The sequence below is a fragment of the Anomalospiza imberbis genome, chromosome 35 (genome assembly GCF_031753505.1).
Source record: "Anomalospiza imberbis isolate Cuckoo-Finch-1a 21T00152 chromosome 35, ASM3175350v1, whole genome shotgun sequence".
NCBI lineage: Eukaryota > Metazoa > Chordata > Aves > Passeriformes > Viduidae > Anomalospiza > Anomalospiza imberbis.
In genome coordinates this window covers 1,116,756-1,129,700 of record NC_089715.1, presented here as the reverse complement: position 1 = coordinate 1,129,700, position 12,945 = coordinate 1,116,756, and the positions used below count along the sequence as shown (strand labels likewise).

The 12,945-nt window shown below is 52.2% G+C and overlaps 1 protein-coding gene and 2 pseudogenes across 1 annotated transcript; 1 reads left to right on the top strand and 2 right to left on the bottom strand.

Annotated features, from left to right (window-relative positions):
* Positions 1-12,945, top strand: part of LOC137464036 (zinc finger protein 208-like) — a 1,110,012-nt pseudogene that overhangs the window by 175,676 nt on the left and 921,391 nt on the right.
* Positions 1-12,945, bottom strand: part of LOC137464035 (zinc finger protein 850-like) — a 1,110,255-nt pseudogene that overhangs the window by 184,338 nt on the left and 912,972 nt on the right.
* LOC137464041 (olfactory receptor 14J1-like) lies at positions 7,316-7,969 on the bottom strand. Its single transcript, XM_068175369.1, has one exon. It carries the CDS (start codon positions 7,967-7,969, stop codon positions 7,382-7,384), a length of 588 nt encoding a protein of 195 aa, XP_068031470.1. The 3' UTR covers positions 7,316-7,381.

Sequence of the window (12,945 nt, the reverse complement as noted above, 5' to 3'; positions counted from 1 at the left end):
GTTCAGTAAGTTTAAATTTAATCAGTCCAAGTGCCCAGTCCTGCATTTTGGCCACAATAACCCCCTGCACTGCTCTAGGCTGGGGACGGCGTGGCTGGACAGTGCCCAGGCAGAAAGGGACCTGGGGGCACTGGTCGACAGCAGGCTGGACATGAGCCAGCAGTGTGCCCAGGTGGCCAAGAAGGCCAGTGGCTCCTGGCCTGGATCAGGAATGGTGTGGCCAGCAGGAGCAGGGAGGTCATTCTTCCCCTGTATGTGGTACTGGTGACTGGTGTAGTTGGCATTCCTCCCCTGCACTGGCACCGTTCCTCGAGTGCTGTGTCCAGTTCTGGCCTCCCCAATTTGAGAAGGACATGGATGGGCTGGAGCATGTCCAGAGAAGGGCAACAAGGCTGGTGAGGGTCTTGGAACACAAGTCCTGTGAGGAACGACTGAAGGAGTTGTGGTTGTTTCGCTTAGAGAAGACTCAGAGGTGACCTTATCACTCTCTACACTCCCTGAAAGGTGGTTGCAGTCAGGTGGGGGTCGGTCTCTTTCTCCTCACAACAACTGACAGGACCAGAGGACAGTGTCTTAATCTGCACCAAGGGGTATTTAGGTCGGATATTAGGAAAAAAGTTTTTTTATGGAAAGGGTGATAAATTCCTGGAACTGTCTGTCCAGGGACTCGGTGGAGTCACCATCATGGGATGTGTTTAAAAAAAGACTGGATGTGGCACTCAGTGCCATGGTTTAGCTGAGGTGGTGTTAGCGCATGGGTTGGACTTGATGATCTTAAAGGTCTCTTCCAACCCAGCAATTCTGTGATTCTGTGATTCTGTGACATCACAGACCAGGTTGTGACATCATATAGCTGGCTGTGACATCCCTGGTTTATTATGTGACATCACAGAGCAGGCTGTGACATCAGAGCATGCCTGTATGACATCACAGAGCAGAGCAAGCTGTGAGGTCAAAGAGTGTGCTGTGACATCATAGGGTGGCTGTGTTCCATCACTGAAGGTGTTGTGACATCAAAGGGTGGGTCTGTGAGCCCACAGAGGTGCTGTGTGACATTATAAGTGAGTTCTGCCATCACAGAGCAGGCTGTGACATCACAGAGCAGGCTGTGGCATCACAGAGGAGGTTGTGATGTCACAAAGTCACCTCTGACATTACAGGCTGGCTGTGTGACATCACAGAATGGGCTGTGAGGCCACAGAGAAGACTCTGCCATCATAGGAAAGGGCTCTGTGACATCACAGAGCAGCTGTGTGATGTCACAGAGAAGGCTGAGATAATACAGGGTGGGTTGTGACATCACAGAGCTGACTGTGAAATCACAGAGCAGGCTGTGACATCACAGCGAGGCTGCATAACATCACAAAGGTGGCTGTGACATCATAGAGATGGCTGTGACATCACAGGGTGTCTGTGACATCACAGGCTGGGCTGTGACATCACAGGGCAGATTTTGTGACATCACAGAGCAGACTGGGACCTCAAAGAGCAGGCTGTGACATCACAGGACAGCTGTGTGACCTCCCCTTCTCTAAATCTTATTTTTGTCTATTTCTGTGTCTTCTTGCAAATTTTGATTAACTTTAAATTGAACAGGCTTAGAGTTTGTGAAGTTGAATGGGCCAAGTTAATGCTTTGAGAAGTGTTTTGTGTGAATTGAATGTCATATTAAACCTTCTGCCAAAGTTTCTCTGATCTACTAAAGTTCCCAGTAAAGGCTGTTTTGTTGTTCGGAGCTCCAGAAAAACTCATTTTGGTATTTCTCCAATGCATCCAACTCAGAGGACACAAACAATCTTAATTCCTCTTAAATGTCTCCTTGAGAGAGTTGTTTGAGTCTTGTGTGTCCTGCTTGGCACAGCCCAGGCAGGGCTTTCACAGCCACATTCCACACTCCATTTCCCAGCTGGAGCCGCTGGTGCCTCTGAGTTCTGCTGCCCCAGCCCCAGGGATGCTCTCCTTGTCTGCCCATTCCCCCACGGTCTCTGGGCAGGGATGGCCTCAGCGGGGGCTGCTGACATCCTCAGCAACTTGGAGGCTGCTGCTGAATTTTACTGCTCCAGAGGCTTCTTCAGCCTTCAGCTCTTCAGTTCAGGAATTCAGTGTCCCAGGGCTCATAAATGTTCAGAACATCTTAACAAGCCAAACCTCTGGGAATAATGTAAGCATTCAAATCTTTTGTGGTTAATTAGCCCAATTACAGAAGCCTCTTCAAAGTGAATACACTATCTTTAAAAAGACAGTGAGAAAAGATTTTTTAGGTCCTGTTGGGGTTTTTTTTCTGTTAATTCATTGATATGTGCAATCTCCAATTGACAGTGAATCCAAGTGCCTCCTTATGCAGTTGGAACAGATATGAAAATCAAGACCCTTCATGGCTGACAATCAGTCAGACTCTGTCCCTACCCCCACCCCACCATCTCCCCCATCCAAGCCCTGGCACTCAGAGCAGCCTTGTGCAAATCTGAGCTCCCTCCAGCCCAGGCTGCACCTGCAGGTTTCAGCTCCTTGGCTCAAACTCCCACCTGCTTTCCTTGGAGAAGGAGCTGCCCGAGACACAGAGGGATGTTCATTTCTTGTCAGCCAACAAAGCCAAGGGAAGGCACAGCTCCATCAGATGCAAAAGTCATTCTTCTCTCTTGCTCTGCCCAGCCCCTGATCCCCACAGCCTGTCCTGTTTCCTTCATCCCTGCATTGCCAGGGACTTTCTGGGACAAGGGAGCTCTGCTCTGGGGATGGAGGGTGGTCCAAGTGCAGCCACTGGAGCAGGAACCACAACTCATCAGGTTTGTGTCCTTTGGGGGTCAGGAACTGGTGAGACTCAGAGGCACAGGAAGGTTTCTCTTCATGGCCAACATAAAATGTGAACATGATAAAATTTATAAAACATCAAAACCCTTCCCTCGGCTCCTTGTGACATCCCAGCCACATCTGACATGTCTGCCATCCACAAGGGATTGCCATAGAGGAAGGATTTTGACAAAGACATAAGAGGTGATATAAAATATAAAAATACAACTAATGTGCTGACTAAGAAGTTATTTAAACTTTTGAAAGATTGGGCAACTCCTGAAGTTCAAAGCATGAAACCACTGAAGGGAGACAAATTGGAATGACCAGAGAACAGCTGCAGGAGGAAATCTGGGAGCAACAGGAAGGACATAAATCCAGCTGCTCCAAATGAAGAGATGTCCTTAGACATGGCCATTTAACCAGGAGAGCTGGAAACACCTGAAGGGAGAGGGTAATGAAATATTAGACTGAATGTTGATGGCAAAGGGAGGGGGGAAAATCTGTATTTCTTCTCCTGCCATCACTAGAAGAATCTAGTAGATCCAGGAAATTCCTGTTCCTGCAGGGAATACTTTGCCATTTCTTTGCCATCAAATGACACAGATAATAAAGATTTGCTTGTATAATATGAAAATACCAGATATTAAAACTTTTGCCCCTTTCCAGGCAGACATTGATGCGTGGAAAGACTCTAAAACTCAAAGACAAAGTGAGTTATAACATAGGTATTTTTTCAGCTGGGCAATGCAGGCAACTTCTGGAAAGGCATAAGCATCTAATCACTCTCAGCATTCTTTTTTACCCTCTAAAATGTTACATATTGCAAAACATTAGGTTTTGCAATACAACTATGCATATTCATTTCCTGGCTCCACCTTGTCCTGCTTCATATGCTAATCAGCTTATCAGTCCCTTGTGCCTTCGCCTTCATACTTGTCTCTGGTGGTTGTCTTGGAGGTTGCAGGGGGATGAAGTAAGTGGTCATCATTAAAGCTGTCCTTCTCACCCCATCTTCATGCGCAAGCTTACGGATCCTGTGGTCACAGTCCAAACCACGAGGTTGGTCTAATCTGGTTTGGGGCTCTGAGGAGCCTTGTTATCTTGGTAGCCTTGTAACTTTGTCCTGTTTTGATGAACATCATCCTTCCCTTATCACACATCCTTGCATTCTTTCATATTGCTCTCGTAGGTGCACCCTGTCTTCCCATGACAGGCAGTTAGCACAGTAAAATGCAGCAAATATTAAACAATGCATATGTCATTTAAATATATATTTGTAATCCATACTCTTCTAATTCCTAACCCCGTGTCTCACCATCAGCTGTGTGCCCATGACCAGGCAGTGCCACTTGTGCCCTGAGGTGCCGAGCTGGGATTGGATCTCTCAGAGAGGAGCTGAGGGAGAGCAGAGCACCTTGCAAGCTGCAGGTCCCTGCCAGCCCCGCAGGGCTCCTGTGCCATCAACATCTGCTCTGCTCCAGTCTAAAACAGGGCCCAGCATGGTGCCGGGACCTTCAGAGAGCTGAGGTGTGTGCTGGGATTCAATGCCCTCCCCATGGCGCAGCAGCCCTGCATTTCCCTGCTCCAGCCTTGGTCTCCAGCACAGCCATGGAGGCTCTTGGGGCTCCTGAGTGTTCCTGCTGTGTCCATGCCCCCAAGGGCACAGAGCAGCCTCCTCTCTCGGGCACTTGCCTGTTTTCCATGCCTTGCACAGGCGCTGGCCCTGCCCCACAAGGCCTGGGCTGAGTCCTGCCCTGCACGCTCAGCCAGGCTGGGATGGACACTGATGGTTTCTGTGCCAGGCTCTCTGAGCCCAGCCCAGCTCCCTGCAAGCTCTGCCAGCTGCCCTGAGCTCTGTGCAGCACCAAGGGCCTCTCCCCAGCACAGCCCAGCCGGCTCTGGCCCCACAGCTCTGCTCAGCCCAGGCTGCTCTGGCCACTGGCCCCACGGCCTCAGCCCCTGGCCAGGGCACAGCAGCAGCTGCAGCTCAGCCAGGACTCAGCCCCAGCCATGGGGGAAGGGGCTTGGCCAAGGCCAAAGGAGGCTCCCTGGGTGCCCTGCTCCCCTCGGGCTGAGGTGCTGAGAGCTCTGCAGCCCCTGCTGCCATCCCATCTGCCCAGGCCAGCACAAGAGCCCGGCCTTGGGGCCCTCCAGAGCTGCTCCTGCTCCAGGCCCAGGGCCCATCCCAGAGCTGGGGCAGCCACAAAGCTGTGCCCATTGCTGGTCATCGCTGCTCTGATGGGGATGGATCCTCAGCCACTTGGAGGCTGCTGATGAATTTTACACCTCCAGAGGCCTATTCTTTCTTGAGCTCTTCAGTCCAGGAATTCAGTGTGAAAAGCTCATAAACACTTGTTCAAAATGCCTGAACAAGAACAGCCCCTGGGATTAATTCAAGTTTTCAACTCTTCTGTGGTTAATTAGACAGATTTCTGAAGTGTATTCAAAGTGAATATTTAGTATATTGAAAACAATGCAGGGAATTGTTTTGTCCTGTTAAGTTTTGTTTTCCTGTTTACAGATTGGTATCAGCAATCCCCAAATGATATTGACCCCCCCGCACCTTCTAATGCAGTCTGAATTGATATGAAAATGAAGACCTTTCATGTCTGACAATCAATAACACTTTGTCCCCACCCCCTCCCCACCATTTCCTTTATCCAGCCCCTGGAACTCCTATGGATCAGGAATGGTGTGGCCAGCAGGAGCAGGGCAGTGATTCTTCCCCTCAGCACTGGTTGGGCAGCACCTCGAGTCCGGTGTCCAGTTCTGGGCCCCCCAATTTAGGAAGGACATGGCGGGGCTGGAGTGTGTCCAGAGAAGGGCAACAAGGCTGGTGAGGGGTCTGGAGCACAAGTCCTGTGAGGAGCAGCTGAGGGAGCTGGGGTTGTTGATCCTGGAGAGGGGGAGGCTCAGGGGAGACCTCATCACTCTCTACAACTCCCTGACAGGAGGGTGCAGCCAGCTGGGGGTCGGGCTCTTTTCCCAGGGAACAGGGACAGGACAAGAGGACACAGCCTTCAGCCGCACCAGGGGAACTTTAGGCTGGACATTAGGAAATATTCTTCACACAAAGCGTGATTGGGCATTGGAATGGGCTGCCCAGGGATGTGGTTGTGTCACCGTCCCTGAAAGTGTTTCAGGAAAGACTGGATGTGGCGCTCAGTGCCATGGTCTGGGTGACAAGGCGGTGTTGGGTCCCAGGTTGGACTTGATGCTCTCCAAGGTCTTTTCCAGCCTGGTTGATTCTCTGATGCTTGTGACACTGCAGGGCCTGGTGGCCCTAATAGGACCATGGTGACACTGTGTGTGACATGGCACCACAGAGCCAAGGGGCCATTGTGACTCTGTGGGGCTGAATGGAAGCAAGGAGTGCATTGTGACAGTCTGGGTCCTGGTGGAACCACAGAGGCCACTGTGACACTGCAGGGCCTTGTGGAACCAAGGGGCCATTGTGACACTGCGGAACCAAGGAGACCCCTGGGAGAGCCTGGGGACAATGGAATCAAGGGGCCATTGCTCCATTGCAAGGACTCTGGGAACTGAGGGAACAATTGTGACACTGTGGTGCCCCATGGAACCAAGGGTCCCTGGTGACACTGCAGGATCTTGTGTCACCAGGGCTCCATTGTGACACGGCAGCACCAAGGAATTCATTGTGGCTCTCTGAGGCCTCATGGAACCAAGAGGCCACAGTGACCCTGCAGGGCCTTGTGGAACCATGCAGAGCTCTGTGACAGAGCAGGACCTTCTGTCATGATGGGGCCATTGTGACACTGCAGGGTCCCATGGAACCAAGGGGCCAGTGCTGCTCCTCAGGGACTCGTGGAATGAAGGAAACATGTTTGACACTGTGGTGGCCCTTGGGACCAAGAGGCCATTGTGAAACTGTGGGACCAAGGAGGGCATTGCTGTCCTGCCAGACCTCATGGAACCAAGATCCATTGTGACACTGCAGGGCCTTGGGGGACCAAGAGCCATTGTGACACTGCAGGGCCTTGAGGGACCAAGGATCCATTGCTGCACTGCCAGGCCTCATGGAACCAAGGATCCATTGTGACACTGCAGGGCCTTGGGACCAAGGGCCATTGTGACACTGTGGGGCCCAAGGACCCAAGGGATTTGGTGACACCAAGGGGTCCCATGGAACCAAAGGGACATTGTGACACTAGGAGGCCTCAAGGAATCATGGTGACCATTGGGTCACTCTGGGGCCTCATGGAACTGTGGTGACACCAAGTTGGCTGGGAGTGCGGATCAGCTGGAGGGCTCTGCACAGGGACCTGGTGAGGCTGGATCCAGGGCCCAAATCCAACAAGGTGAGGTTTAACAAGTCCAAGTGCCGGGTCCTGCACTCTGGCCACAACAACCCCTACAGCCCTACAGGCTGGGGACAGAGTGGCTGGACAGCAGCCAGGCAGAAAGGGACCTGCAGGGACTGATGGACAGCAGTGGCACAAACAATGACATTTATTTGTAGACAATATTGAAAATGTAAAACAAAGAAAAAGAACCTCCAAAATGAAACCAAAAAGAAGTTTCAGAGATTACTTTTATTACAAGTGATTTGCAGAAACTGGCCAGCTGTTTAATGTTTCTGAAAGCATCCAGTCATCAGTGTCCACACTGCAGCCTTGAGCTCCTGGTTCCTCAGGCTGTAGATGAGGGGGTTCAGGGCTGGAGGCACCACTGAGTACAGAACTGACAGGACCAGATCCAGGGATGGGGAGGAGATGGAGGGGGGCTTCAGGTAAGCAAACATAATAGTGCTGAGGAACAAGGAGACCACAGCCAGGTGAGGGAGGCAGGTGGAAAAGGCTTTGTGCCGTCCCTGCTCAGAGGGGATCCTCAGCACGGCCCTGAAGATCTGCACATAGGAGAAAACAATGAACACAAAACAACCAAGTCCTAAACAGGCACTAACTGCAAGAAGCCCAAGTTCCCTGAGGTAGGATTTGGAGCAGGAGAGCTTGAGAATCTGTGGGACTTCACAGAAGAACTGGCCCAGGGCATTGCCATGGCACAGGGGCAGGGAAAATGTATTGGTTGTGTGCAGCAGAGCATTGAGAAAGCCACTGGCCCAGGCAGCTGCTGCCATGTGGGCACAAGCTCTGCTGCCCAGGAGGGTCCCGTAGTGCAGGGGTTTGCAGATGGACACGTAGCGGTCGTAGCACATGATGGTCAGGAGGGAAAGCTCTGCTGACATGAAAAAGACAAAAAAAAAGAGCTGTGCAGCACATCCTGTGTAGGAGATGGTGGTGGTGTCCCAGAGGGAATTGTGCATGGCTTTGGGGACAGTGGTGCAGATGGAGCCCAGGTCGCTGAGGGCCAGGTTGAGCAGGAAGAAGAACATGGGCGTGTGCAGGTGGTGGCTGCAGGCTACGGCGCTGATGATGAGGCCGTTGCCCAGGAGGGCAGCCAGGGAGATGCCCAGGAAGAGGCAGAAGTGCAGGAGCTGCAGCTGGCGCGTGTCTGCCAGTGCCAGCAGGAGGAAGTGGCTGATGGAGCTGCTGTTGGACATTGGCTGTGGCTGCACATGGGGACCTGTTCATGGAGAAAAGGACTGTGAAGAGTTAGAGGAGATACCTGTAAGCAAAACCAAAGCCATTTCCAATACACCCTCCCCTGAAATACACACAGACACGCATCAGTGTTTAAGAGTTATGAGCTTTTCTTTTTAAGAACCCCTATGTCTCTCCTGGTATTCTTGGATATCAGAAGCCCTCAGCATTTCTGCTGCCTCCAGGGAGAACAGAGCAAGTTCTGTGAGGCAAATTGAGGAGTGGCGAGTGAGGGGAGATGGTCTGTCATTGTGGCCAGAGTTCCTCTGGGCTTTAACGTTTCTCAGGTGGAGGGTGATCAGGTTCCCAAGCTTCCCCTGAAGTGTACTGAGGTACTGCTAAGAGCAGATGGATCCACCACAGCCCAGCTCCACTTTTTCAGCCAAGGACTCACGTTTCTCATTTCACCAACCCAACAGCATTTTCAGTGTCAGAACACCTCTGCCTTTCCCCATCAATCTTATAACTCAGAGATGCTCTAGGACAGGTTTGCATCCTGGATTGGAGCTCCCAGCTTGGACTGAAATCTCAGGGAGACTTCCAAGTGTCCTTCTGATAGCACTGGATGCAGGGAGATGCAGCTCCTTCCCTGGCTGCACTGACAGCATTGCCCAGAGCCGGGCACTGGGGACAGCTGTGTCACCCTGATCCAGCTGTGCCCCCTCCCAGAGCCCCCAGTGCCGGGCAGCTGCTCCCAGCCCTGTGCTCTGCAGAGGGAACTGGGCCCGGGGCTGCAGAGCTGCCCCACGGCTCTGCTGCAGCTCTGTCTGCACAGGAGGGGCTGCACGCCTTGGAGCCCCGGCCCTGAGGGCAGAGGCTGGGCTGGGGGGACAGGAGGGAGGGGACTTGTTCAGAGGGAGGGGCTGCACTGGAGGGGATCCCCTGGACATCTCTAAACTCTCCCTGCCACAGCATTTCTGGGTTTTGCTTTCTCTCCTTCCCTGATCTTCTCTCTGTTTCCTGGGGATTTTCCTCCTGCAGGTGTTTCCCTGTGCCTGAACTCTCCCTGCCAGCACTCACAGACCCCAAATCTCTGTGCACTCTCCTTGGCCTGAGAGAACCCTGCCTGTTTGCAGGGCACTGGCTGGGGGCAGGTTCTGTTTGCAGCTTGGAGAAAGGACAGCTCAGACTGAGCCTGATGGCTCCAGCAGAGGTGATGCTGCTGCTGTCCATGGGCAGAGTGGCAGAAGGCACATTAGGGATCTCCTGTGCACCTACTGATCGCTAAAAGTCATAGTTCAGATATCTCAGGCACTTGTCAAAATTCTTATCAATAATTCATAATCATCCTTCATTATATATCTTTCCATCCCTGCCATTCTCCAATAGTAGTAGAAAACTGGATACAAATTCTTTGGAGATTTTCTCATTTTTATCAAAATCCTTGTTATGGAAAATTCTATGATTGATCAGAACCCCTCAGCATGTCAGAGATTCATGAGCATTTTAACTCCCCTGTACCAAAAATACTCAAGAGTTGTACTCACAGGGTCTGTGGGCATTGGGATGTTCCAGCTGTAGGAGATCACTCCAGGAGCTGCAGCTGCATTGTCCTGCAGCCAGAGGTTCCTGTGCCAAGGGCTGCCAGGGATTCTGCCCCAGGCACTTCTCAGCACCTTCCCAGCCCTGACTGATGGAAGCTCTCTGTGCCTCTGTGCTGTGCCCGGGCTGGCTGCAGGCAGTGCCCCAGCCCTGCTGGGCTGGGAGAAGAGCTGCTCATCCAGAGAAATGTGCTTTTGAAGCTCTCCTTGGTTACCAGGATCACCCTCTGGGCCAGGAGCCCGGCCCAGCTCAGCAGCACAGACACAGCACAAGGACTTTAATGACCCTCTGGGGCTTTGTGCTCAGGCCCTGAACATCAGGCCCTGAGAGGGAGCTGCAGAAACCTCTCCAGAGCTCCAAGTCAGAATCCAACTCCAAAGTTTCTCTGACTTTTAATGGGTCCCACTGAGGGACACGACTGAGAAAGTGTCCCCAGGCCCCAGGCAGAGCAGAGAACTGGAGGCACTGATGACAGGTGGGGACAAAGAGAAGCCAAGTCTTGGTGCCCTGGGGCACAGCAGGCTCTGTGCCACCAAGGGCTGTCAGGAGACACCTTGTCCTGAGGCACTGGGGCCTCCTGGCACAGCCCCAGCCAGGCTGGGCACTGTCAGCCCCTTGTCCTGCCCTCAGCATCCCCCCCTAGCCCACATCCCAGTGGCCTCAAGGATCTGCTGGAAGGAGTCCCTGGGGAGCCTTGCTCAGGAATGGCCCTGGGGGCTCCTTCATGCTCCCAGGGACTGCAGGTTTTTCAAAGCACTTTGGCTTTGGCTTTTGCCTTGGAGTCTCTGAGAGCTTTGTGCAATCCTGACCTCCAATTATCTGCTGTAATTAGTCCCTGGAGAGGCTTTGTCAGGAACAACACTCAGTGGGGCTCATAATGCTTCAAGGTGCTTCAGTTCTTTTCAGGTACTTGGTGTTTCCCTTTTGATCCAGACTCTGTGAGAGGTTTGTGCAATCATGGCCCCAATTATCTGCTTTAATGAGTCCCTTGAGAGCTTTCTGCTGACACTCAGTGGGGCTCATTAATGCTTTGAGATACTCAAGGAGTTTAAGGTACTTTGGATTGTCCTTTCCATACTGAGAGGTTTTTGTGCCATTTTGAGTCTCTGAGAGGTTTTTGTGCAATCCCGTCCTCCAATTCTCTCCACCAAGGACTGCCTGAGGAGCCGGTGTTGGGCATGGACCTCAGGCAGTCCCATTTATGGTTTGAGACTCCAACAACTTTGGGGTTTTCTTCTGGCTTTGACTCCTGGAAAGGTTTGTGCCATCTCTTCTCAGGGCCTGAGGTTCCAGGGCTCAGCTCCAAATGCCCCACGGGGCTCATTAGGACAAAGCAAGTCCTGACAAACCATGGCTCTGCCTTGATTTCCCTCTGCTTTAGTGCATTTCATTAGGAAGGTTTCCTACTGCAGTTATAAATAAATATTTCAAAGTGTTTATAGGAAATATGTATTCCTATTTTAAAGGGGGCATTTTACTGCTTCTCTTATTACACAAGTGGTGATTGCAGTATTCACTGACACTGACCCAGGGACTCTCCTGAGTTTGTCTGCCCAGGTCAGAGAAGCTGTGCCTTGAGCTCTGACCCAGTGTGGACAACCTTGCTCCACATTCCCCAGCTTCTTCATCTGGTCTCTCCTCACTCACCTGGGATCTGCTTTGCCCAGAGAACTTGTCAGAACCCAGAATGTCCCTTGGACACTCTTGCATGTTCCAGGCCCAGGTCAAAAGCATTTGAGACCCTGGAATGCAGCCACAGACCCCTGTGGCTTTGGACCTGATCCACGGAACAATTTACCAACCTTGCAGGAAGAACAAGAAATCACAAAAGTTTAGATAGTATAGTAGAAGTAGTCAGAAATTGAAAGGAAGATTTTTTGAATGCTGTACAGGGGGGTTTTAGGCCTTGTACAGAGGGGTCTGAGTTTTGTACATGGGGGTCAGAAGTTATAAGATGGAGGGACTTGGGTGTGTCCTGTCCTTTTTCCTTCTTCTTCCTAACCTCCATGTTCTTGGTGATGTTTGCACTCACAGATTGGTTTACAGTAGAAAGTCACTGTTCAATATAGGTGATGGGCATTGGGGAAAAACCATAAACATTTAACACGTAATATGTGATATAAAAGAAGGCACCAGCTCCCTGGGCATTGGAGTGTGCCCTTGCCTGACTGCTGAACGGACCGCAGCAGCTCAGGGAGAAATCTTTTAGGTAACATACAATAAACTACCTTGAGACTGGACGACTGAAGACTACTGAGCCTTTCTTTGGAGGCACAGGTTGGAGGAGAGACTTTTCCACCTTTCTGGGCCACCCCAATCAGGGAGTGAGACCCATCAAGAACTGGCTGCAATCAGCCCAAGAGAGATTTTTCCTTCTTTTATTTCTGAAGCACTCTAAAAGTCCTGAGTTTCTCTGTTGAATTCAGACACCATTCTCAAGTGTGTGCCAAGCCCAAGGTGCTTCCAAGGCCACTCCAGACCTGCCCTGGGCCAGCTGTGAGGGTGGATCATCATCCCACCCTGCACTGGGCCATTGCAAGGGGCTCTTGCCATGGACACTGCACTGACCCCACTGCTGGCTTTGGGTGCCATGGCATCCCTCATCAGTTCAGGTTTCCTTGGGAACCACCCCAAGGAGCCATTTCTGCAGCCAGGTTCCACGGCCACTTGCCTGCAGAGCTGGTGCTGCCCTCGGCGGCCATGGCAGCCCTCAGGACAAAGCGGTGCCGGGGCTGTTCCAGGTCCAATTGCAGGGACACTCGTTGGTGCCGCCAGGTGCCATGGCAATGGCCACGGGGACCCGTTCCTTAGCTTGGTGCCACGGCAACCAAGGCCTGGAGCCGTTGTGATGGTTGGTCGCGATGGAAACCTGCCCTGGCCCCTTGCTCAGGGCTGGTGTCACTGCCCAGAGCCAGAGGGGATCCCTTGCTGGGGGCTTGTGCCATGGCCACCTGCCCTGTGCCGCGCTGGCCGGTCAGGCGCCGCGGAACCAGCAGCAAACGCCAGGGCCAGGGCCAAAGGCCAGGTCAGCCCGACAGAAAGGGGCAGT

Excerpts from the sequence above, each read along its gene's own strand:
- LOC137464041 (XM_068175369.1), bottom strand. The coding sequence starts at position 7,969 with ATGTGCTACGACCGCTACGTGTCCATCTGCAAACCCCTGCACTACGGG.